This window comes from Panthera leo, chromosome C1, assembly GCF_018350215.1.
Source record: "Panthera leo isolate Ple1 chromosome C1, P.leo_Ple1_pat1.1, whole genome shotgun sequence".
Classification (NCBI taxonomy): domain Eukaryota; kingdom Metazoa; phylum Chordata; class Mammalia; order Carnivora; family Felidae; genus Panthera; species Panthera leo.
In genome coordinates, this window is record NC_056686.1 from 122,751,822 (window position 1) to 122,779,162 (window position 27,341).

The window sequence follows — 27,341 nt, forward strand, 5'->3', positions numbered from 1 at the left end:
TTCCAGTTAATATATGTCTCACAATAGTATGGATTAACAATTCTGAAAGTACTATATACATATTCCAGATTCGAGCAAAAACATAAATATATTGTAGATAACGGAAGCCAAGATTCTCACTGTCAGAAAACACAACATTACAAATATGGAAGAGAAGAAGGCTAGATTGAACTTCTGGTATTCTGGAACTGGAAGTATCGGTATGCATTCAGAGTTTTAAATTTATATAGATACAAAACTAGATATAGATTGTGTGTGTGTGCGCGCGCAAGCGAACACACGCACGTACACACAAACACATCCTAGTTCTGTACACCAAGGCCTGAAGTGGTGACCCTCAGTAACAATAAACATAACTAGTATCCACAACTTGGTTGCTTAATAGCATTTTGCACAAAAAGGAACAGAAAGGAAGAGAAGAACCTGAATTATTCTGCTGTGTCAAGGAGTAACAAAGCACCGAAAGAATACTAGAGATGCATCAAAAGGACAAAAAGCCATCTTTAAGGGCTCCTACTGGCCAAATCTGAGAAATCTGAGCATCAAAATTAAAGATATTAATAGTAATAATGATATGTTGATATTATATCACAATGATATTAAATTATATAATATGAGAAATCAGGTTTTCACAGAGGTATTACTGAATGAATGAATGAATGAATGAATGAAAGAATGAATAAATGAATGAGAAGGAAAAACTCTTCCTTACAGTAAAATGAGACTTAAAAAACACAGATGGAATGACTGGAATGTACAGAATACCAGCTGGCAACTACCACAACGATAACTATTTCAGAAAAGAAAAATGGATGTTAAAACCAGGGCTGAAAGTTTGATAAAAACCAGGATAGCTGCATAGTCTGAAACTATCTTTCCATAATATTCTTATTAAATATAAAGAAAAATAACTTCACAGAGAAACCTAACAAACACAACTTTATTAACCAACTGATCAAAATTAACATCTGGGACAACTTATACCATGTGTTCAGTGATACAATGCACTAAAAAGGATACAACATCATTTCTGTGGTATTACTGCCAAAGTACCTGATCTGAACCTAACTTATCATGAGGAAATATCCCCAATTGACAATCCCAAATTGAGAAACATCCTGCAAAATAAATGGCCTGTATGTATTCTTCAAAAACGTTAAGGTTAAAAAAGACAAATAAGACTGAGTACTTGTTCCAGATTGAAAGGACATAATAATTATTTCAAACATGTGATTCTGGATTGGGTTCTAGACCAGAAGTTTTTTCTTTTGCTATAAAGGACAATAATGGAAGAACTGTTGAAACCTGAATCGGGTCTATAACTAAATTATATATTATATCAAGCTTACTTGTGTGATTTTTACAACTGTAATGTATTGTTTGGGGACATACACTAAAACATTTAGGGGTGATGGACCATTATATTTCCAACTCACTCTCAATTCAGAAAAATGTGTGTATATATGCATATGTACATATATTTATAGATATAGAATAAAGCAAATATAAAATGCTAACATTTGGGGAATCTAGGTGAACGATTTATCGGAATTCCTTCCACTAAGTTTTGTAACTTTTCTCTAAGTATGAAATTATTTCAAAATAAAAAATTTACAAACTTACAGGTCATAAAAAATGGCTTATTTTGTTGCTGTTAAAACTATTTTAGTTGCCATTAAAAATTACAGATTGAAAGGGAATAAAGCCAGATTTAGATATAGATATATAAAAATGTTATGAAAGTCCATAAAAATATCATATAAAAGAAAAAGAGAGGCAGAGTCCTCCAGTAAACATTATTTTTCCTGTATCATTAGTGTCAATACAGTTGACATCACTGAGGGGAAAAAATCTCTCATTTCTTATTTTGAATGTACGAGCAACCTAAAAATGTTAAATTTTTACTTTATTAAAATACTACACTCAAAAATAGCATTTCTACTTTCATTTCATGTCTCTGAGTCATTACAAACTAAACAACTACTTAAACATATTTTATTCTGCAGTCCAAGGGACAGGTCTAAGATAACCAAAATTTAGTGGGTGATTTTGCTGTTTAAAAGGGTCTCCAACCACAGTAGTGCCAAACTCTAGAGGATTGTGTTTTACTTTTAAGTAATTTTAAATGATTAGTAGTCTCAGATGAAGCCCTCATTCTTAATAATTTTCCAAGTTGAATAAAATGTATTTTTATTTAGCAACATATCCTCTAAATCAATGTTTTGTATCAATAGTCTACAATGAATAAGGGTGAAACATAACATTTACTGAAAATCTGTCTCATGAATATAGAAAGCCGACATCTGAAAATTTAAAATTAATTTTGATTTTGACAGTGAACCCAAAATCCAGGACATGCAAAAGAAAAGTTATTTCTGCCACCAGTGTGATTTTACACTATGAGCTGCTATGGGGGATAGGGGTGGGTAGGGTCAGTCTGTATAAGCAGGCTTGACCCCACAACATCAGCTTCTCTCTCATCTCAGCTTTATTGTACTACTATTGGAGAATTTAAAATTGTGTAGATTCCCTAAGGAATATTATCCCTGGAGTATGCAAGATATCTGTTCTATATAATATGTTATCCGTGAGAGAGGTATGAAAAAATGTTGCTTACACAGACTAAGAATACTTTCCAGAAATGTAGGTGATATCCTAGAGGAATAAAAATGACCAAGAATATCATGGACATGAATGTGTAATATTAACCACTTTCCATTAGAATGCCTGATAGAGGCCTCTTATTTTCCTAAATTAAAGCAAAAATTGGCAGACATTTCCCATCACCATTATAAGAATCAAGAAAGCCCCTACCCTCCCACCAATAACTGAGAAAACCAACCTTCAATCTGCCACCACTCAATTCCTCACTTAGTTTCAGTCTGGCATCTACAGTTCTTTTCAAATCTCTTTGTAAGCGACGTCCAAAGTCCCTGAACATGGTTGAACCTCCAGAGAGGACAATATTCTACATTGGTGGAGAAAAATAAATAAGTATTGACTTTTATTTAAAAGGAAAAAGAACATTTTTAAAGACATAAGAAACAATACTAAAATCCTATCAGAGCCTTTTGAAGAGAGGTTTTTCAATTTAATATTCAAGAACAGACCAGAAATTTAAGAAGTTTTTAAAAGTATGGCCTTGAACAGTAATTTTGCTGTAAATACTGACCTTGTAGAGAGGACGTCTGACATCAATAGGGCAATTCTGAATTACTTCATCTACAACTTCTGAGATAGGTTGAGTAAAGTCTGGATTAGCAAACTGAAAAGTAAAGGTGGATATACGATAGAGATTAGGTTAGTACTGACTTAAATATCACAATAAAAAAGCATATTTTCAGTTCAAAAACAAAAGAATTTTTATAAATCATGAATTCTGGTCTCTAATTCAAAACTAAAGACACTGAAATCAGAGATTTCAGAAGTCAAATTGTAATAATGATGATATACACCATTTCACAACCATCAGAACAGTAAAAATGTAAAGCTGCACATACACTATGAACTGATAAAAATCTGTGGACACGCACATGAGCAGAGCTGCAAAAATCTGAATTGAATGACACATTTATAGTTGAAGGCAAACAAGGAAATGCTCAGTCTTCTCATTTCACCTTTTATACTATAAGTGGCCTTTTCACGATATATGTAGTGTCACAGTTTCCACAGTTTTGTGGGTGATTTTGCTGTTTAAAAGGGTCTCCAACCACAGTAGTGCCAAAGTGCTATCTACTATTCCTAAGCTTGAGAAGGCTGTGACGTGTGTTATGGAGAAAATACAGTGTTGGTAAGCTTCATTCAAGCATGAGTTACAGGGCTGTTGGCCGTGGGCTCAATGCTAATGATGGAAAATATATACTCGTGTGCCTTTAAACAGAAACACAAATAAAACAAGGTTATATGTTCAGTTGACAAAAAATGTAACCTAAAGCTCACAGGACCTAACCTTGTATTTCCCCTACGAACAATGATTTTAGTTTTCACTAATTCGATGTTCACAGCAACTTTATAGAGCATCTACTGTGAATAATGAGAATAAACTGTGTATTTATATGATGATATACCACAAACTATTTCCAAATAGCTGACACTCAAAAGCAAAACTCAATTTTTAAGAAGCTAACTTCAAAAAAATCTGAATGATTACATATATGTAAATCTTTTAAAAATGTTTATTTTTGGGGTGCCCGAGTGGCTCAGTCAGTTGAGCAACCAACTTCAGCTCAGGTCATGATCTCACAGTTCCTGAATTCGAGCCCCACATTGGGCTCTGGATTGAGAGCACAGAGCCTGCTTGGGATTCTCTCTCTCCCCATCTCTCTGCCCCTCCCCTGCTCATGCTCTCTCTCTCAAAAATAAACATAAAAAAAAAATTTTTTTTAATATATGTTTTTGTGAATACATGCACAGTTAAAAAACATGAACTGGATATACACTAAATTTATGACAACCACCCTCAGGAGAAAAAGCAAGGATGGAAACCAAACAGAGAAAGGAAAAGGTCTGAGGAAGGGAAGGTACTCTTTTTGTAATACTTTATTTCTTAAAATCTCAGTATGATAAATATGAGTATTAGTATGTATTTATTTAGAATGGAAGGTACATGTATTAGGCAACACTTTTCAAAATTTTTTTAACAGATCGGTTAGATTGGTAGGTTTGAGATGGAAAGCAGCCTAACAATTTAAATCATCATGGAAATAAGAAGGAGATTAAAAATAGTAAATTTTTAAAAACTTAATTTTTATATACAGCAGGCCTTATACAAGGAGAAATAGTATTAGGGAAGGCTTTCTTCCCCATCATGTATTTTTATATGCATGCCTGTGGCCCTCCAAAACATGCTGTAGCTGTATGTATATTTCTAGATTTCCTCAGAGGAACTACAAAACATAAGGTTTTTTTTTTGTTTTTTTTTTGTTTTTTTTTAAGATTTTGAGAGAAAGAGAAAACGGGAGAAAGCTGGAGGAAGTGAGGGGGAGAAGGCGGAGGGACAGAGGGGAGAGGGGGGAGGGAGGGGGAGGGAGAATCTTAAGCAGTCTCTATGTTCAGCGCTGAGCTACATGCGGGCCTCAATCTCATGATCTTGGGATCATTACCTAAGCCAAAATCAAGAGACGGATGCTCAACCATCTGAACCACCCTAGCACCCATAAAATAGTTTTTGAATGCTAGATCTCAGAATTCAACTTGTATTTTGAAACAAAGACCTCATTTTACTAAAACTTTTCAAAAATATATGTATGTGGCCATTCTTTAAAATTGGAGAGGAAATGCTAGATGGGGTTTTTCCTAGTTAAAAATAAAAGGTCAAAAGTTAGCCTAATTTGTCAAAATAAACAAGTATATTTCACTAAAATGAATAAAATTTAAAGTACTGTCCAGAAAATGAGTTGCCAACCACGTTTCTCGGCCTCTCATTTTTCACATTAGGTTGTCTAATGGGAGAGACAACATTCCTTTGTTCAATAAACTGATTCTAGAACTTGACTGATAACTCTTATGCATTTGTCAATTTTTTCCAGTTTTTAAATTTAGTTTTAAGTTATTGAGAGTTTGGGCATATAATGAAAAGAGATTTAACGTTACTTAAATGATGAAGCATAATGATACAAAATATTTTACTTTAGATAAAGTAAAATATCACTAGCAAAGATTCTACTGACTTCTATTATCATAGTAAAAAAACAAATGGTAGTCAACATCTATCTATTTAAAGCATACCCTAACAGGGGTATAGAATTCCTAGGAATAATGAATAGCTACAAGTGGGTAGAGAAATGGGGCTCATACTGAGGCTTGAAAACCCAAACTACAGACTATTTGTTCCATCTGTTAGAGGTAGTCCATATTGCATCCTGTGGGAAAATGGGAGAATATAACTCCACTCAGCTGGCTCTGTATGCCATTTACAGTCAATCTTAGTTTATGGGCAAGGAATGGCTCAGTTCACAATTAACTGGAATGAGTAACAGAATTGGAATCCTGAAAATTTCATTTTGTGATGTGTATAACCACTCTCTAAGCTTTAGACTATGAAATCTCTAAGGAAACTTCAATTCTCAAAACACGCTTTTATGATCCCATAATGATACCTTCAACCTGAGAACCTGTCATGAGATTTAATCCTCAAAATGTGGAGAACATTAACAATCCGATAGAAAATATGGTCTATAGGGGCGCCTGGGTGGCTCAGTCGGTTAAGTGGCCGACTTCGGCTCAGGTCATGATCTCGCAGTCCGTGAGTTCGAGCCCCGCGTCAGGCTCTGTGCTGACAGCTCAGAGCCTGGAGCCTGTTTCAGATTCTGTGTCTCCCTCTCTCTGACCCTCCCCCGTTCATGCTCTGTCTCTCTCTGTCTCAAAAATAAATAAACGTTAAAAAAAAAATTAAAAAAAAAAAGAAAAAGAAAATATGGTCTATAATATCTCATCAATTTACTAATACAGAACTTAAAAATTCTATACATTGTCTTTTGTTAGCCATACTCCTTAGTACTTACCTAAACAACACACACACACACACACACACACACACACACACAAAGGAGCACGCACTCAAGAGATTAACCTTTCCGTAATTCTTTCCCAAACCTTTAAGACAGTTCACCTGCTATAACAAGATCAGAAAAAGGCAGGGATAGGGTCATTCATTCCTGTGCCATGCCCTTCTCATAGCAATTTTTAATCAGGAACATACAAAAGATAAAATTTATACAACCTTTCAATATTCACATACCCTGGACTCACCCATAGATATTCTGATTTAGAAAGAAATGAAGTCTGATTTGAATACATCTTTACAAAAAGCTTGGGGACTATTGTGCTTTATAGAATCCCAGGAGAGAATGTGTAGAATGTAACGAGTGAAGCAGCAAGCAATGAATACTTAGTAATAAATAAATGAAGGAAAAGAGTTAAGAATTAACAATAAATTGTTGCAGGTTATTTAATACTTTAATACTAACAGGCTCAACCTAGGGTCCCTACTAAGCATATTTTTAGGCCTTTGCTTTCCCTTTCAGCAAAAGGATTAGTCCTGCCTCTGTTTTCTGATCGTGTCTTAATACTGCTACAAGTGGCTAACAAGAGAGGAGTATCTTTTCTCTCTTCTGAGAAATTTACAGAAAATACACTCAAAGTAGACAAAGCAGTCAAAATAGCTTTGTCAAAAAAATTTAATTTCCTTTAAAAAAAAAAATCAAAGTGCCAAACCCGTTCCTTCTAAAAACAGCTCAGGTATTTGTGAAGAATTCAGCAATTCGAAAAATAAATATCCTTACTCTTTCATACAGTTTATCATCAGTGTTCAAATTCAGGTACCTACACTTTTATCTAGCCAAAACAAAAACCAGAGTGAATTCTTCAGATGACAAGAGGAACTGTGACACAGAAAAATCTAGAACTACATAAGACAGAATCTTAAAATTCACTTGGGAAGTGACACAGTTCATATGATACCAAAAAAAGGGGTGGGGGTCTATTCTGGAAAAACATGATGAACTGTACACACATATCTTCTTCTCTCTACTAAAAGCACTAATAAAGAAAAATTATCAAAAAGGCATAATCCCAAATGTATGTAGAGAAGAGAACAGGAAGAAACAGCAACAAAATTTGGCAAACTAGAATCTGGAAGGCAGATGGACAAGACCATACATTCCCTCCAAAACACTTAGTAAGTCATCAGTAGGGAAAGCCAAGAATAGGGCTGTTTCTATCACCAGCCCACCCCCCCTCCAAAGAACTGGCTGTTATGTGTTAGCACTGAAATGGAAGGGCTGTCTAAAACCTTACAACACCCAAATACTAGTCTGACCACAATGCCTTATCCTTCCGGGGCTCACTCCTTTGCTCCCAATTTACAGTTATCTGCAATTCATCATGATCTCCAATCCCTGGCCATACCCCTCATTATCCCTAAGTAAGTCAGGCCTTTCGGATTCAGGCTCTTACACTCCACAAAACTCTGACCTCTGCCTTGTCAAAACACTTTGTTCCTTTTCCACAACTGCCTGGGAGGGAAAACACTGCTCTATGACTCAAAGTTCTGAGTCTCTAACTTTTGTAGTGCCACCCCCCTACTATTAATATAGTCACCCTCTCAATTCTTCTCACTAATGATTATACAAGTTACTGTTGTCTCCTAGCCCTCAACTTTATGTCCATTCCCTTCTCCCAACACAATAGCTTGACTCCCCTTCATGAAAAATAAAACTATGCACTGTGACAATGAACTTCCTAAGCTACCTGCCTACTCCTCTATCCACTCTTCCCAGCTTCACATTTTCCTGTACCCATACATAACTCTTTACCTCTACCACTGGGGTAATCCCTCTTAAAGACAAAACAACCTCAGCCTTATTCTTACAACTGGGCTCTTCTCAGTCCCTCCTTCATCTGGAAAACTGCAATAAACTAACCTGTTTCCAACACCTCTGTTCTAATTCATCCCACACAGTGCAGCCAGAGTGACCTTTCTAACACCGTTCATAAATCTGTGTCATTTGCACTGAAGATTTCTGCACAACTCCAGAATCCAGTAAACTCCATTCTGTAGCATATTGATCCCTCATGAACACCCATCTGGACCCATCTCCTAACTCCCTTCCTTTATACTTCTATTATTTAGCTCTCTCCTCTCCCAGACTTCTACCCAGTCTATCCCCTTTGCCAGAAACATACTCCCCTAACATACCTGCCTGACAAATACCTATTCATCCTTGAAGTCTCAGTTCAACTGTTACCTCATCTAAGAAGTTTCCGTAGTTCGCCCAAGCAGACTTAGATGTTCTTTGTTCCTATCCCCTACCCAGATCCATGCATTTATTAAAGCAACTTTACCTGTTTAGCTATTCATCTCCCTTATTCTCTGAGCTCAGTAAAACCAATATAAAATAATTTTTCATCTTTGAATATTCCGTACTTAAACTGAGACCATGAAAACTGTATTCACTTACTATTTGCTAAGAGAATAAACAATATTCAAAAACAACTGTTCTTAATGTCAAATACGCACAAAAAACATTTAATGTAATTCTATTAACGAGTTTTTTATAGAGGCACCTGGGTGGCTCAGTCGGTTAAGCATCCAACTTCAGCTCAAGTCATGATCTCACAGTTCATGAGTTCGAGCCCCATGTCAGGCTCTGTGCTGATGTGACAGCTCAGAGCCTGGAGCCTGCTTCAGATTTTGTGTGTGTGTGTGTCTCTCTCTCTCTACCCTTCCCCTGTTCATGCTCTGTCTCTCTCTCTCAAAAATAAAAAAAAAAATTTTTTTAATAAGTTTCTCATACTAAGTTATTAGAAGAGTTTTTCATTATTAAAAACACACCATTTCATTAATTTAATAAAACCTGTACATTACTAACATTTCACAGAGATAGAAAACTACTTTGTTAATAATATTTTGTTACAATACTTAAAGGTTCTTTGTCTAATGGCCACTTTATATGAGGACAGTGGCAGTTCTAGAACTTATCCCCAAATATTTTATTTAAATGGTCATAAATTTTAAGGGCTCTCGTCTTTGCATGACCCCACATAAGCCAAATTTTAAAAAGACAAGTTTCAGTTTTCTAAATGCATGAAAACAGTAACTTGTTTAGCCTATTTCAACATAGGCAATTTTTCCTCTTGAAAATGATTAATTCCCTATAGCATTTTAGTATACAAAAGAAAGTTCCTGAGATTAACTCTTTCCTGAATATCTTATAGTTCATTGATAATTTCTGCCAAATTTTTCAAAACAATTCCATCTAAAAAAAAAAAAAAAACTTACCTCTGGATGAAAAAAGATTTCAGGTCCCAAGAATCTCTCATAACCAACATCAATAGAAAATTCTTTTTTTGAGATAGCATTGATTCCAGTATATTGCTTAATCCACTTTGATCCATCTGTGTCATACTTGTTAAATTCTTTTACTAAATCTGGGCAGACATAACTATAGCGCTCCTAGAAAAACAAAGAATTGAGTAATTATTTCCTCATTTTAGTAACGGTAAAAAAAGATGCCATATTTTCAGTAAACAAGAATCAAATGAACCAATACCTTCAGAAAATAAAGAAATTAAGCTGAGGAAAATTTCATGTTACAGTATTGTCTGATGTCTAGTACAAATAAAAAGCTCATCTCTCATCTCCTACACATAACTCCTGGCTTCATATATAAATTGAGTAAGATCTGACCAACTAAAGAGACAATCTCTATTATTTTAATGTTATTTCATGAAAATATTCATTTCTGTCATTCAACATTTTATACTGCTTCAGTAATTAATGGAGTTTACATTCAAGAGAGAAGAAAACATAAAATACATAATAACCAGAGAATAAATAATAGTTGAAATAACCACACAAATTAATATAGATACTTAATCCTTAATACCTATCTGAAAGAAAACTGAACATGGTCTAAGCAAATGAGCAAAAGAAAAATGACTGAAAATAAAAACTATTCTTTTTTACTATATCACCTACAATGCTAAATTGTTGCATATCTGATTATATGCCCTAAGTAAAAGTTTTTATCAAAACTGCAATTCAAAAATGTTATGGGTTATAACATTCTGTTTGCAACTTATGGGTTCCTGAATCCAAGTCTCAGGGTTTTTTTGTTTTTGCTTTTGTTTTTTTTTTGTTTGTTTTTGTTTTTTTTTTTTTAAGAAAAACACACAGGGGTGCCTTGGGTGGCTCAGGCAGTTATGTATCCGACTCTTGATTTCAGCTCAGGTCATGATCTCACAAATCCTGAGTTCGAGCCTCACATCAGGCTCTGTGCTGACAGCATGGAACCTGGTTGGGAGACTCTGTCTCCCTCTGTCTCTGTTCATCCCCACTCATGCGTGTTCTCTCTCTCTCTCTCTCTCTCTCTCTCTCAAAAAAAAAAAAAAAAAAAAAAAAAAGGATTAAAACAAAACAAAAAAGCCACACATTTCATATAGTTTTGCACATCAAGAATCCTAATCTGCAATAGCTACAACTATTATTACTAATAACCAAAAGACATAAAAGGAAAAAGTACTGAAAAACAAAGGACAATTTGATTATGTTACCGTAGGTCTTCTTTCTCCAAACCTTGGAAGTAGAAATTACATGGAAATAATAAGTTTTAAAAGACATTCACACTGAGCATTAGTATTCTCTAGATTTAAATCATTGGTGCTCTTATATTTTTTTAAATTCCAAAGACTTCCCGAAGATGCTATAGCAGTAATGTTCATATTAATTTTTTACACATTTAATTTCGATGCCACCATTGGCGTCTTTTGGCAGCCATTTAGTAATTTAGTAATTTTAGCCATTTAGTAATTAGGAACAGTAAATTCATTTTCATTCCTGACCTTTGACGAGTGGCAGAAACCCTATAATCATGCAGATAGGCAATAAATAGTTATTTCTGCTGGGGCAGTTTTACTTTCACATACTGAAAACATAGGAGAAATCCACGGAAATTTGTTTAGGTATGCTGGCAAGTGAGAAATTTAAAAAGCAATGCTAAATATTTTGATGGTTTACATAAAGCACTGATAGACTTATGTAAGATACATATTATAACACCTTACATAGCCTTTACACGTTTCTATTTGCCATATCACTGGAGCCAAACTTATATTCTATAGACAAATGAAACAATTACATTAAAAAAAAATTTTTGCAACAGAAAACTCTTAGGATTAAAATAAAGAATTCAGTGAAAAAACTAAGATACGAGGACTCTGAAGTGAACTAATGAGTTTTACTATGGGGAATAATCACAAAATGCATGCTAAAGTCAAATGTTCTTGACTCAAATGTGAAATGTGGAGACAACAGGCACAAGGCTGATAATTCCCCAAAATTTCCTTACAAGAAATACAGAGAAAACATATACATAATTAAGAGTAATGATTTGCAAAGGGTTTTTTAAGTACTATTCTTCATCTAATAGTTTCTCATGTTAACACTGTAAATTTGACTTTAATTTTTAAATGAATTACACACTCCTCATTATTTTGTACCTTTACTGCCTTAGCAGTTTCCAAGGATTGTTCTGGAGGGATTCCTACTTCTCGGTCTCTCAGCAACTGCTGAATAAAATATGTTATATCTCGTCCTGCGATTGGAATGTGCTTAATACAGCTGCCAATCACATACCCTTCGGCCTAGATGAAAAAAAAAGTCTCAAGTTTACTTTCAATGATTTCAAGATTAATATAACACAAATAACCATTATAATAAGATTAGGTTCTCAAGTTAGTGTATTTATATTCTCAAGTACTACTTTATCCCAGGAGAATTCTTCTAGTCTTTATTCCTCAAGTTTATTCCTCACAATACTATATTACATAATTTATAGTACTATACAGATATTATGAACAAGAATGGTCAGCAACTCAGAACTGTTCTTTTAAGAACTCTTGGTAAGAGTTTAATAACCAAGACTGAAATGACTGAACAGCACAAACAACGAATTTCAGAAGTATTAAATGTTTTGATATTAGACCAGATAGAAAATTATTTTTAAAACCTTTTATATTATCAGTGAACAGTTTAGACAACATTGTAGGAAATTTATAGTCTACAAACTATCTTTTTTCCTACTGAAGTAGGTACCAATTTCACAAGGCTGAGGCATTCTATGCATCATCATAATGCCAAATAATTAAGTTCCATACAATGAATCCAAATTTTCTGATAGGAGTCAGAGGTACAAAGAATAATGTAGCAATATTAAATTTAATTAACAAAGAATATTAGGGATGTCCTCATCTGGGCACGGCAGAGTATTAGTGATTGGATTTATCCTCTCACCTTAAAGAAAGAACAGGACAAATTATATGAAACAAAGGTTTACAGACAGTGAATGAACAACAGGCAGAGTAGGGCAGTGTTCCCCATGAGAAGAGAAAACAAACAAGATGAATGCTATGAACATCCCATCTCATTGCCTAGAAAAGTGCCCACACAGCAGTAACAGGAGGGAGAACCCAAGCAGAGCCAGAGTCTCATTAAGTTGAGGATACGGAATTTCGATTTCAGGAAGGTCAAGACGGCTACAGTTTGCAAGTTAAACTATTGAAGTGGAAAGAGCTGCACTGACACAGCTTTGGAGATGTGAAAAGTAACACGTAAGCTGCCTAATAATCACCACATTCATGTTAGGAAACCATCAAGACCAAAGAAAGAACCTCTAGAAAGGAGGGGACAAAATAATCCCCAAAGCTCTTGCATAAATGGGAATAGTCTACATTCCCATTAATCAGAGTTTAAAGATCTCAAACACAGGGCATTGAGTAGAGTCCACAGAAGGGTATTTCTTCAAGAGTGAGGATAGAGTAGAACCAGACAAAAGACTGTTCTGGACTTGCTCAATAACACTTAAAAGGAGCTCCTAAAAGGATCAAAATGATTCCTAGTAACTTAATTGGGTTCCAGGAAAGAAATCTCAAAATATTTTAAAAAGCCCCCAAAACCCAGGACACAACAATGTAAATATACGGTACCTAATGAAAAATTATAATCAAGCAAGGAAAGAGGAAAATACAACCCTGACTGGGAGAATCATCAAAAGAGAAAGCAACAGAAATACAAAAGATAATAGCATTGATAGACAAAAACACTGAAACAACTATATATTCCACATGAACAAGAAGATCAATGGAAATATGAGTGAGAGAGAAAGGGAAGATAAAAAAGACCCAAAGAGAACTTCTATGATGAAAAATAAAATATCTGAAATAAAAAATATTCTAGGGGCACCTGGGTGGCTCAAGTTGGTTAAGCATCCTACTTCAGCTTAGGTAATGATCTCATGGTTGGTGAGCATGAGCCCCACATCAGGCTCTTTCCTAACAGCTCAGAGCCTGGATCCTGCTTCGGATTCTGTGTGTGTGTGTGTGTGTGTGTGTGTGTGTGTGTGTGTCTCTCTCTCCCCCTCCCCTGCTCATGCTCTCTCTCTCATGCTTCTCTCTTTCTCTCTCTCTCAAAAATAAACATTTAAAAAAGAACAGCATTAAAAATATATATATGCTAAATGTGATTAGAGCAAATTAAATTATCTGCTCTAATAATAAAAAAAGTGAACATGAGGACAAGAATGAACCATTCAATTCATGAGTTCCAGCCCCACATCTGTTTCTGTGCCCATGGCACAGCCTGCCTGGAATTCTGTCTGCCCTTCATGCTCGCTTGCTCTCTCACTCTCTCTCTAAAAACCTCAAGGAGAAGAAATGGAAAAAAATAAAATAAAAGAATACATTTAGGTACATCACAAACTACTAAAAACTAGTGAACCAGGAATATATTATGAGAAAATCTTGAAGGCAGCTGGACAAATAAGAAACATTACAAAGAAACGAGCTTAGGAATAACAGCAGACTTATACTCACAAACAATGTAAGCCAAAAGACAGTAGAATTACATCTTTAAAATACTAAAAGTAAAAAGCTATCAACCTAAAATTCTATACCAAGTAGTATCTTTCAAAGATGAAGGCAAACTACTTTTTCAAAGGATGTATATAAGTTGAAAGAGTTCATAGTCAGTAGACCAGCACTTTTAAGAAATGCTAAAGGCCATCGCCATCATTCTGGCAGAAAAAAAATTAGGCTAGACGAAAATATGGACCTTCACAAAGGAAACCAGCACTGGAAATGGTAAGTGCATAAATATAAAAGCAACTTACCTTTTTCAAGATCTCTTTTAAAGATGACAACTTGTTATGGGCTGACATGTCCTGCCTCTCCCAAAATTCTTACGTTGAAGTGCTAACCCCTAATACCTCACAGTGTGATTGTATTTGGAGACAGGGACTTTAAAGAGGTAATTAAGTTAAAGTAAGATGATTAGAGTTGGCCCTAATCTAATATGACTTATGTTCTTAAAAGAAGAGATTAGGACACAGACACACAGGGAAGACCATGTACAGATAAATGGAGAGAATTAGGCCATCTTGATAGAAGACACAGAAGCCTCGGAAGAAATCAACCCTGCCAACATCTTGATCTCAGACTTTATTACCTCCATCTGGGCAAATATTAATTTTCTACTGTTTGAGCCACTCAGTCTGGTACTTTGTTACAGCAGCCCTAACAAAACTAATATACTATTTACAATGAAACAAATTAATAACATAGTGAAAATTTATAACAGGTAGAAGTAAAATAAGTGACAATTATAATTCCAAAGGGAAGTACACTGTTGTACACAGTACCTACTTATAAAACATCAGAACATTATTTGTACTTAGATTATAAGTTAAAGATGTTTATTATAAACTCAAGAGCAACCACTGCCAAAAACAAGCAAATGACAATGACAAAGAAGTAGAACATAGCTAATAAGTCAATAAAGAAAACAAAATAGATTCAAAAAAAATACTCCATTAATTCAAAAGAAGGAAAAGAGTACAAAAACAGGAACATCCAATTCTTAATATCCTTATAAAAATTCACTCTTATTCATGTTCATAACTTCTATTTGAATATTAATTATCAAGATACTGACATTACTGATTAATTTCATAGATCTTCAGATTTGGGTGAATCAGAACCAGTTCACCTACTAGTTCCACAGCCTACTATTTGGTGATCTTAGGCAATTCACTTATTTTCATTTTTTAATGGGTAAACTGAGGCCCTCAAAAGGTAATATAACCTACATTATAGACTTTGAGGTTCAAACGAGAATTTAAAATGAAAATCTTAAGAAGCTCTATGTACCACTAAGAAAGAAAACTATGACACCAACTATAAAAAAAAAAAAAAAATGAAATATTGGACACATTCCAATATCCAAGATATTAACATATCCCCAATGGCAAAAAAAAAAAAAAAATGTGATATAGCCATACAATGAAATATTATATGGTGTAGCCATATAACGAAATCTTATTTGGCGATAATAATAAACGAAGTACTATCTTGAATCTTGAAAACCTAAGGCTTCATGAAAGAAGCCAGTCACAAAAGACCACAAAGTTTATGACTCCATTTATGTGAAATGTCCAGAACAGGCAAATCAATTGAGACAGAAAGTATGTGAGTGATTGCCAGTGGCTAAGGTTATCAGGGAGAGAGTCTGCTAATGGACAGAGCATTTCTTTTCAGAGTCATAAAAGTGTTCTAAAATTGACTGCGGTGATGGATGCACTCTGAATATACAAAAAACCACTGAATTATACATTTGAAATGGGTGAACTGTATGGTGTATAAATTATATCTCAAGAAAGGTGATACTAAAAAAGGGACAATTATTACTAAAACTATTATGACATTGGGAGAATGGATTATAACATCTAATCTAAGTCAACCCAAGGATGTTATCCTCATCAGAGGATGCCTGATCCATTAAAAATAGGAATGAGAATAATGAAGACATAAAAGTCCCGAAATAATTTCATCCCAAACAGGATATTTAATATAATATAAACATTATTTGAAAAACTGTTTTCTATGTATACCCATCTAATATTATCAAGTATGAATTCAAGTAGTCATTTTCAATATATTAGGCACAATAAAAACCCGAATTTGTCATTAAGAATTGGAAGCACAAAGGCCTTGGCAGAAAAAATGCTATCTCTGACAAACAATACAATCTGATGTATTTTTCTTAATATGCCTTACTAAATCCAAACCACAAAGTACAATCATAACTTGAGCTTTTTATTCAAAAAATAAAATAACTTTCCGGGACACTTAGCTGGCTCAGTCAGTAGAACATGTGACTCCTGATCTCGGAGTCATGTGTTCAAGACCCACCACTGGGTGTAGAATTTAATTTTAAAAAATAAATGAATAATTTCCCAAAATTATTAACAGCCATGAGCTTATAAACTATTTAGTTAACCTACACACCCAGCTCAAGTCTGTTAATCAAGGATAAGAGAGATTATCAAGTAGCTAACACACACACACAGACATATCCAAACCAGAAAACAGAATTCCGTGTCTAAGAAAAGAAAGGTATAATATATTTCCATTCCAGTTACTCCAACATTTGCTAATTATGAATTAGAAATAATTTCTAATATCTTTAAAATCATTTTCTAATTATAGTACAAACCTATAGCAAAAAAGACTTTACAATTTGTTTACAGAATTTAAATATTAATTTGAGCAAAATATAGCTATAGCTGAACAAATGACCAAATTTTTAAAGTGCAACATTTAGAATTTTTTAAAAGTGGTATTAATTCATATAATTTATTTCTGCCAGATGTGTTATCTGATGTCCGATTTGGTAACTGTAAAATATTCTTACCACAGGAATGACATGAGTGACACCGTCTCCACTGTCTATTACTGTACCGGTCAATGTCCGTTCTCCTACTTGTCTTGAGGTCCAAGATGCAGCTAAGGCAAGAACAGCCTTAGACACACACACACACACAAATTATGACAGACAAAAAAATAGAAACAAGGGCAAAGAGTTAACAGAAAGAAAACTATTTCAATGGAGTACTACAATTTTAAATGTACAACTGACTCTTGAACAACACCAAGGTTAGGGACACTGACCATTCCAACACAAGCAGCTGAAAATACAAATATAACTTCTAACTCCCCCCAAAATGAACTACTAATAGCCTACTGTTGACCAGAAGCCTTACCAATAACCTAAAGAGTTGATTAACACAGATTTTGTGTGTTATATTGTATACTGTGTTCTTATAATAAAGGAAGCTAGAGAAAAGAAAATGTAAGAAAATTGTAAGGAAGAGAAAATACATTTACAGTACTCTACTAGATTTATCAAAAAAACTCCACAGATTAGTGGACCCATGCAGTTCAAACCTGTGCTATTGAATGGTCAACTACAGTATCTTTGGAAAGAAAATACACAAAATTAATTTACAGTATGCAATAAAATTATTCACATCCTACTAGTTTACAGGCTTATATTTACTTTCAGGGGCATGTTCATAAATATTCCATGTTTTAACAAGAGACATTTTTCTCCTAAACCCCGCAAAATGGGAAGACTAACATGAGATATCACAGTACTAAGAATGCAAGGACTTAAACTATGTTTATATGAGCTAGCCTATACACAAACCACAAAGTGTAAGGAAGGTAAAGAAATACACAAACACCCAATCACTCGTTATTCCATACACAGATGGCTATAAACAAGTACCTCTATCATAAGATTAGCTCCAAATTTTCTAAGTGCTGCGTGCATTTAGAAATATGTAACAAGTTATTTACCCATAGAAAAATCCATTATACTCTTCTTAATATTATGATTTAATCAGGAAACAAAGTTGAGGGGACTGCATTTTTCAATGCAAAATACTAGCATGGGCAATAAGATACAATTTTTTTTTTTTTAAGTTTACAAATAAAGAAACTAACACAGCTAGTTCATTGTTTAAAAACTCAATTTCATACAATCCAAGCTTCAAACAAGATACACAGCCAATAATTAAAAAGAGAGCTAAACTGGCTTTATTTTACCTACTTGCAATATAATAGCTGAAAGGGACCTAGAAAGTTATCTAGGCCATCCTCCTATTTTAGCACCGGATCACACACCATAATCATCATGACCTAAGAGAACTACACAATAGTTTACATACTTATTAAACATTTATGATATGCTAGGCATCACATTCACTACAGGGTTAAAAAACAAGTAACAGGTGAGCTGTGATCCTGAAGGGTAGGAGAGAAGCCATTCCATGAAGATACACTTACAAAGTAAGTTCAATAAAATACTACAGGGATTTCTGATACATGGAAAACAGAAGGGCACAAAGAAGATGGTCCAATATACCTAGCAGTAAGTCAATCAAAACAAACTATGAAAAAAGGACACAACAACTGTTTCAAGGATAAATGAATATGTATATAAAGTTCCTGACCTGGAGCAAACAATAAATATTAGTTCCCTTATTTCTGTCCCATGAAAGCTTTGAATTATCTAAAGTTCATCAACTTACTTCCTTCAACATTTCTCTTTTGCTGATTAACTCTATTTCCTATGATTTCTAAATTACTGATTCAGGAAAGAACTATGGCATGCTTTGAGGTTATGAAAAATATGTATTTTTTAACAGTGAATTAAACCTTAGATTAAAATTTAAGAGACAAGCTTATCTTGACTTATGAACTTGCTTACCTGCACAGCAATGTACAAGCCTGGAACATTGAAGGACTCAAACATTATTTCAGCAGTATATTCCCTGTTTTCTGGAGTATTCAGTGGAGGTTCAGTCTATTAAATTGAATGTTAAACATTTTAAATAGACAAGATCAGATTATTTTCATAACTTTATAGACAATTTTTAAATAAGACATAATTTGTCATTTTATTTAAAAGTCTTTTAATTAAACTTGCAGGTACAAAGATAGACATACAGACAAAAGAAAAACTATATAAAGATTTCAAGCAGATCTAGGCATATATGAAAACAATAGTTATTCACACAAGAAACTGACTCCTTATGTCACACCATTAAGCACTGATAAAAGGAATGAGAGAGAAAGGAGACCCAGTCAAATCATCTTGTGAAAGGGTAAAGACAGACCTCCAGGGAGACATACCAATCCTATCTGCTGGTGGAAGAACTCTCACCCATGTAATGTTTTCAGCAGGATGTACCTGGTCTATTTACAACTATAATAAATAAGCCAAGATTCTACAAATTTATGGCATGGCTTCTTGGAAAATGTTATAGAAGTCATAAAACTGTTAAGAGTATTAAAATGGAGATGTGTAGGGGTGCCTGGGTGGCTCAGTGAGTTAAGCATCTGACTTCAGCTCAGGTCATGATCTCACGGTTCATGAGTTTAGCATTGGGCTCTGTGCTGTCAGCTCGGAACCTGGAGCCTGCTTCGGATTCTGTGTCTCCCCTCTCTCTCTGCCTGTCTCCCGCTTGTGCTCTGTGTCTATCTCAAAAATAAACGAATGTTAAAATTTTTTTTTTTTTTTTTAAATAAAATGGCGATGTTTACAGTATTCTCTTCCATTTTTGTGACCACATACATCATTTAGAAACCTGCAGATTAAGTCTTGGCCAGAACACATCCTAAGTCAAGAGTGGACTGAGGAAACAGTTACCTGCATTCCTGGACTTCATGTTTCACCTATGCCTCATGACTACTTAAATCATTTACATTATTAAAGCTTGAAACTGGGCAAGACCTCTAATTCTTCTGAATGTGATTTGACAATTCTTTTTGTTATCTCAAATATTGAAACTGAAAGGCAAAACTTTTAAACTTCAGAAGTACAAAAGAATTATCTTTTTGATCTTGAGGTAAGAATGATTCCTTAAATTTCAAGAACACATATTACAAAGAGAAAGATGGATAAAATTCAAATTCATTGCAAATTAAATCTTTTTGTTAATTTAAAAAAAAACACTATAAAGTTTTTAAAGAAAAAGGTCGACTAGGAGTAGACTTTTTACACATGTAAACCCTTTAATAGCTAAACTACTTGATATGATTAAACTTATTTAGAGGAGTTTTGGAACATGTTCAAGGATTTGGAGATAATTTAGAGACAGGTACATAGAAAATTAAGCCCCCCCCAAAAAAAACCAAGGCAGTTAAATTATAAACTCCAAGAAAAACAGAAGTTCTATATAAAATAAGATATAATCAGAAGATCTCCCAAGGAAAATATACAAATAGCTAATAAGCACATGAAAAAGTACTCAACATCATTAGTCATCAGAAAATGCAAATTAAAACCAAAATGAGAACTCTTACACACCCACCAGAATGGCTAAAATTAAAAAGACTGACACCAAATGTTGGATAGAATGTAGAACAACCAGATTGCTAACACATTGCTGGTGGGTGTGCAAAAAGGTAGAACCCCTTGGAAAAAGTTCTGAAAGTTTCCTATAAAACCAATCATGCATGTACCCCCATGACACAGCAATTCCATATCTAGGTATTTGCACAAGACAAATGAAAACATGTCCACAAAAAGACTTGTATAAGAATGTTCGCAGCGACAGTTGGGTGGTTCAGTAGGTTGAGCTTCTGACTTTTGATTTCAGCTCAGGTCATAAACTCATGTCCAGCTCTGCTGAGCACAGATCCTGCTTGGGATTCTCTCTCTCCCTCTCTCTCTGCTCCTCCCCTGCTCTTTCACACACGCTCACTCTCTTTCTCAAAATACACACTTAAAAAGAAAGTTCGCAATAACCAAAATATGCATAATAATCAAAAATTGGAAACAGCCCAGGTAATCATCAATAAGAAAATGGATAGTGAGGCACATTCATACAATAGAATATGATCTAGCAACAAACTACTGGTATTTACAACAATGTGGATGAATCTCAAAGATTATGCTGGGGGCGCCTGGGTGGCTAAGTCAGTTAAATGTCCAACTTCGGATCAGGTCATGATCTGGCGGTTTGTGAGTTAGAGCTCCACATCAGGCTCTGTGCTGATGGCTCGGAGCCTGGAGCCTCCTTTGTATCCTGTGTCTCCCTCTCTGCCTGCCCCTCCCCGACTTGTGCTCTGTCTCTATCAAAAATAAATAAAATGTAAAAAAAAAAATAAACAATTAGCTTAAAAAAAATGATTATGCTGAATTAAGTCTTAACCAAAGAGCACATCTTGTACAATTCCATTTATACAAAACTCAAATATAAGCGAAACCAATCTGCGCTGGAAAAAATCAGAACAGTGGTTGCCTCTAGGGAAGAGGGGCAGGAAATAATCAGGAAAGGGCATCAGAAAACTTTCCAGGCTGATAGTAATGTTCCATATCTTGGTAAGGGTTTAGGTTACACAGATGTATGCATCTGTCAAAACCAGACAATGGGTAAACTACATCATGTATCCTGTAAAACAAATCCATCCCACCACTTGTTTCTGTAAATTCAATTTTATTGGAACACAGCCATACCCATTCATATAAGTATTTTCTGACACTGCTTTCCTGCTACAACAGCAGAGCTGAGTAGCTGCAAGAGACCACATAGCACTCAAAGCCAAAAATGTTTGCTATCTGGTTCTTCAGAGAAAGTCTGCCAATGCCTGGTCAATATACACTGAATGGTAGAATTAAGATTTGTGCATTTGATAGCATGTGAATGTTATATAAAAGAACTGTAAACAAATAATGAACTGTATTTGATGATATGCATGCTAATGTACTTAGGGGTGAAATTACCCCATCTACAACTCATTGTGAAGTAATTACAAATATAAGATTGGGGCGCTTGAGTGGTTCAGTCAGTTAAGCATCCAACTCTTGATTTCGGCTCAGGTCATGATCTCACGGTTCATGGGTTGGATCCCCACACTGGGCTCTGTGCTGATGGTGCGGAGCCTTCTTGGAATTTCCTCTCTCTTCCTTTCTCTCTGCATCCACACACATGCTCACTCTCTCTCAAAATAAATAAACTTTAATAAATAAATAAATAATAAGATGGAATGATGGATAACCTAATAGCTATCATAAAGCAATTATAAAAAAATTAATACTTGAGTCTAGGTTGTGTACATGTGGATATTTATTGTAAAGCTCTTTCAACTTTGTTTATGGTCTAGCCATAAACAATATTCACAAACTACCATAGTAAAATACAGAATACTGATTTACCAAAAATTATGATATAACCACACTGCAGGGAGGAAAAGATAGGGACTTTGTGTTAACAGAAGGGGGATAAGAGGAAAAGAATAAAAGCCTCATCTTTCCTACTAGGTAGTTAGTAGGTAGTGTCTAATATTCAAATAAACAAGAAATAGAAAACATGTTTAAATTTATGTGATAACTAGCACACACACAAAAAAACTCTTAAAAATGTAAAGTGTTTGTCTCAAGAGAACATGAATCAAAGACTGGGAAAGGTGAGGAAGGAGAATACTATCTTTTTATTTTAAATCTTATACCACTTGATTTTTTAAGCTAAAAACATGTGTTGCACTGATAAAAATAAGAAAAAAGTTTAAAAGTAAATTATATTGTATTTCTGTTGTCAAGAATTATTAATAAATAATAATCAGACTAGTTACTTAAAAACACAAAGTGAGGTGCCTGGGTGGCTCAGTGGTTAAGCATCTGACTCTTTACCTCGGCTCAGGTCATGGACTGGAGCCCCCATGTCGAACCTGCTTAAGATTCTCAAGATTCTCTCCCCCGCCCCCAACCCTCTTCCCCTGCTTGCACACGCACAAACACTCTAAAAAGAAAAGAACAAAAGCAAAGTGCCTTATTTCTAATTTGTTTTGAACCTTACTTACAGTTCCTACTGTAAGAATTAAATATTAATTATGAAAACTTTGTAAAGCACCTAACCCTTGGTGTCTCAACATATTACAACTCTAGTGGAACTCAGAATTAGATAATCTTAAAGACAATACAACTTTATAACAAAGTCTCTTAGGTATATGGCAATGTAATAAGAAACTATGCCCTACTGAGTACAGATGTGATGAAAACATTCTCAGCATTTTTCAAAAATATCCCTGATGAAATTATAATTTGTACTTACCAAAAGAAAATAATGGTCTTCTGGTTCTGCCCTTAAATATTTAAAGATCACCTGTTCCATAAACCTTTCCATCAAGTCCCAATCTTCAACTATACCATGGCGAATTGGCCACTATTAAAACGAAACACAAAACAAATGAAATCGTATTAATATCAAAAGTAAATATAACTACCCAAAAAAGGTAATATTAAATCAGGACAGAAATTTTTAGGTGTGATTTAATGAGTGTATGTAGATCATGCTTAGGAGACACAAACTTAACTATTTAGAGATCAATGAAATTATTGCTACAACCTATTTTTAGATGGTTCAATTAAAATAAATAACGCAAATATGTCAAATGCTAAAAACTCTTACATCTAGATAAAAGTTCACCGTACTGGTCTTTCTCGATTTCTGAAAATCTTGTAATAATGGGAAAATAACCCATTAAAACTAAAGTCTATGAATAGTATAGTTGATTAAAGTTTCCTTAATTTATAATTTGTTAGCTCTTTCACAAATATTTGTTTTGTGCCTAATATATATAACACAGCTGGTATGTATAAAGCCAGCATAATCATAAATGAAGCATGTTAAATTTTATTTAAAAAGTTATAGATATTTGTACAGAACCATGCTTTAAAACAGAGTCCGAGGGTACTGCTGCAAATTCACAAAGACACCACAACATATTTAAAATTTTTCAGGGAAATACAGTGATACTCAAAATCAGTTTGACACTGCATATCTACTAGTTCAAGGTAGTTCAGTTTCAACATTAGATCATTCTATACTCCTTTCAGTAACATCACTTCTTTGAGAAGCTGGGTTGCCAGCAGTTGCTATTATAAAAACCAAGTACCTCCCCCCAAATAAGAAATGAGGGTGGCAATGAAAAGTTGTGACGTGCCTAACAAGCACATGCATCGTAACAGTTAACTGTGATTATCTGACAATTAAATAAAAATATTTTCCTTTTGAATAGTGTCTTATTTTTTTCAAATGGCTACTAGCTGCTTATCACTAGCTACTTAATAAACACAACTGCTGGGTATTTCTTTTTGTCTAGGTGGTGGGTGGCACAGTAAAAAATCTTACTGAGACACTGAGAGCACCAAGAAAGTTTGTGAACCTCTGCAATAATACTTCCACAACATATATAACAAAAGATTAGTGTTATAAATATATAAGGAATTTCTTAAGCAAATTAAAATTTTAGGCAAAAAACTTTAAAAATACACATAACAGAAAGGAAACAAACAAACAAAAAAATAAATAGTTCCATGTACACAGTACGCACTCAATACCTAAGGCTGAACTATTGAATGAACAAGTAAACATCCCATAGTTATTTACTTAATCATTAAACCTCTTATCTATTAATCCCTAATGTTCACATCTCACTCCAGCACTTTAGATACTTTTTTAGTCATTATACTTATAAAATGACTTCTACTAGAATTTAAATTAATATTTGAAATAAAAGAAATACTCTTCAGTTTGCTTTAGGGAAGGGAAATGAATGTACTACACCATTCATCTTATAACATTACTGGAAGTTTACATATTTCAATGTTCTAAGAGCTTATTCATTTATTAGTCAAGTATTATTGTGCACCTAATGTGAACCACTGGCAAAAATGCTAAGGACATGACCATCCTGCCCACAAGTTCAGCCTAATGCAAGAAACAGATACAAATAATACACTGTAAGATCTTAAAGAAATAAAGTATCTAGGACAAGATGACCAACTTGGCTTCTGAAGGAAAACAGAAAGGCTCCTCCTATTCCTTTATGACTGAAGTCATAATCTAAGCTGGGTCTTAAAGGAGCAACCTTGTCAATACTGTTTTTTGGGGGGCAGAGGGAAAACATGTAGACAGAATAGAAAAAATATATACAAACACTACATAATATACAAACACTGCAGTTATCAAAAGGCTTGGGGAGAGGAAGTATAAAGAGATAAATCAGTTCTAGATGAAGGATACCAGATTCTCAAAAACTGCATTTACTTACCATGTATTTGTGTTTTATTCTATAAGAAATAGCTCATCAGTGGCAATTTTTAAGCAGCGCAATGACAAGAACAGCTTTGATTTTCAGAAACATCATTAGTGCAGCATTGGGAAAGCTGAAATTCATCTTAAAAGAATCAAGCAAGAAAGAATAAGAGCCCCAATTGTGGTATGGATGATGTTAGGCCATACTGAAGATTTCTGTCAATAAGAATGAGAACAAACTCAAATGTATCAACAAGTTTCCGTTCTGAAGTCAGATTGGAGAGGGTCTATTAATCAAGATACAAAAATTGTGTTCTGTATTGTCTTGGAATAAGCAAGGGTAGAATATATATGTAATGAATTTTGTTTTGGATATATTAAACTTGAGAGCCAGGTAGTTGGAAATGTAACGGTCAAGGAATTGAAAGCAGAGATCTGGGCTGTAGTCGTAGGGAATGAAGTGCATGAGATCACCTAGATAAGAGGGGAGCTTGGGTGGCTCAGTCAGATAAACTTCCAACTTCAGCTCAGGTCATGGTCTTGCAGTCCATGGGTTGGGGCCCCACATGTCGGAGACTCTGTGCTGACAGCTCAGAGCCTAGAATCTGCTTCGGATTCTGTGTCTCCCTCTTTCTCTGCCCCTCCCCCGCTCATACTCTGTCCCTCTCTCAAAAACAAATATTTTTAAATAGATAGATAGATAGACAGATAGATAGATAAGAATCAGGGAAAGCACATGGGAAATAACACATCTGATTAGAGGCAAAGGCGGGGGAAGTAAGAATAACATAGAAAAGTCTATGTTAGGAAGAGAATTATCAGAGCTATCCTGTTGACAGACAAACTAAGAAGGATCAAGATTATTATATACTAATGGATTAACAGTTTAAAAATAATCTGCATTCAAATAATGAGACTAAATAAGAAGTTTGGTTTTAAAAGGAAAGAGGAAAATGAGGAAAATGATAGCTCTAAAAGGCTGAGGAAAAGGAGTAGGAATAAAGACTGAGAAAAGTTTTATTGTTTTGTTTTGGTTTGTTTGTAGCATTTGAAAATGTGTTTAAGATAATGTGTTGAAAATGTGTTTAAGAGAACAAAATCAGTGCAGAGAAACTCTGGCCTCTTAGCTCACTGACTTCATCACCTTCAAAGATTTATTTTCCATTCTGGCTGCAGTTTAGATCTTGGTATCACTATCATCTCTAAATTCCTGGAATCCAAGTATATCCCTCTCTGATCATAACCTCTTCTGGAATACTCCAGCAGCCCCAATATATTGCTCATCACAATAAGACTTGTAGTTCACTGGCTCTGGTAATTATTCCCTAGTTATCAAACCTCCCCAAATACACACACACACACACACACACACACACACACACACACACACGGTTTAGATTTTATGCCCCATCACTTTGACTACTCATATTTCCTTTTGTCATTCCATCTATCAAAACCTAACCTAGCATAACTCTTTGCTAAATGTGCCTATACCCAGAATGCTGACTATACTGAAGACACATACATAACTAGGTGGATAAAACTAAGTATTCATAATTACATTCTCAATTCTATACCTAACTTTGCCTGGCAAGCCTTTGTTTCCCTACTCTGTTCATCTTCACTCTTCACAATGATAATTTTAAATGTTCTCCCTATCTATCACTCATGTATTCTTCCCCAACTCCCTGGGCAGCAGAGATGATGTCACCATGTACTTCATTCACAGAGAAGGCAGAAGCCAAGTCAGGAATCCAACCTCCTTTCACCAAATCTATAAAACTGATTCCATACTGACCCTTGTTTCTCTTTCACTTTTTTGTAAGTGAAGAGACTCCCCCCCCCCCCAAAAAAAAACCCACCCATATCAATTACATCATCTGTGCTCTGGATGCCATCCCT

General features: G+C 34.6%; 1 protein-coding gene across 1 annotated transcript in view; it reads right to left on the bottom strand.

The window, feature by feature from the left end:
• Positions 1–27,341, bottom strand: part of ACTR3 (actin related protein 3) — a 65,598-nt gene that overhangs the window by 2,848 nt on the left and 35,409 nt on the right. The window contains exons 4-10 of the mRNA XM_042948510.1: positions 23,454–23,564; positions 19,106–19,201; positions 17,246–17,353; positions 12,001–12,144; positions 9,782–9,955; positions 3,173–3,265; positions 2,843–2,968 (exon numbers count right to left, since the gene is read on the bottom strand). Of these exons, the coding sequence (XP_042804444.1) occupies positions 2,843–2,968; positions 3,173–3,265; positions 9,782–9,955; positions 12,001–12,144; positions 17,246–17,353; positions 19,106–19,201; positions 23,454–23,564 (852 nt within the window). The remainder of the gene's footprint in view (positions 1–2,842; positions 2,969–3,172; positions 3,266–9,781; positions 9,956–12,000; positions 12,145–17,245; positions 17,354–19,105; positions 19,202–23,453; positions 23,565–27,341) is intronic.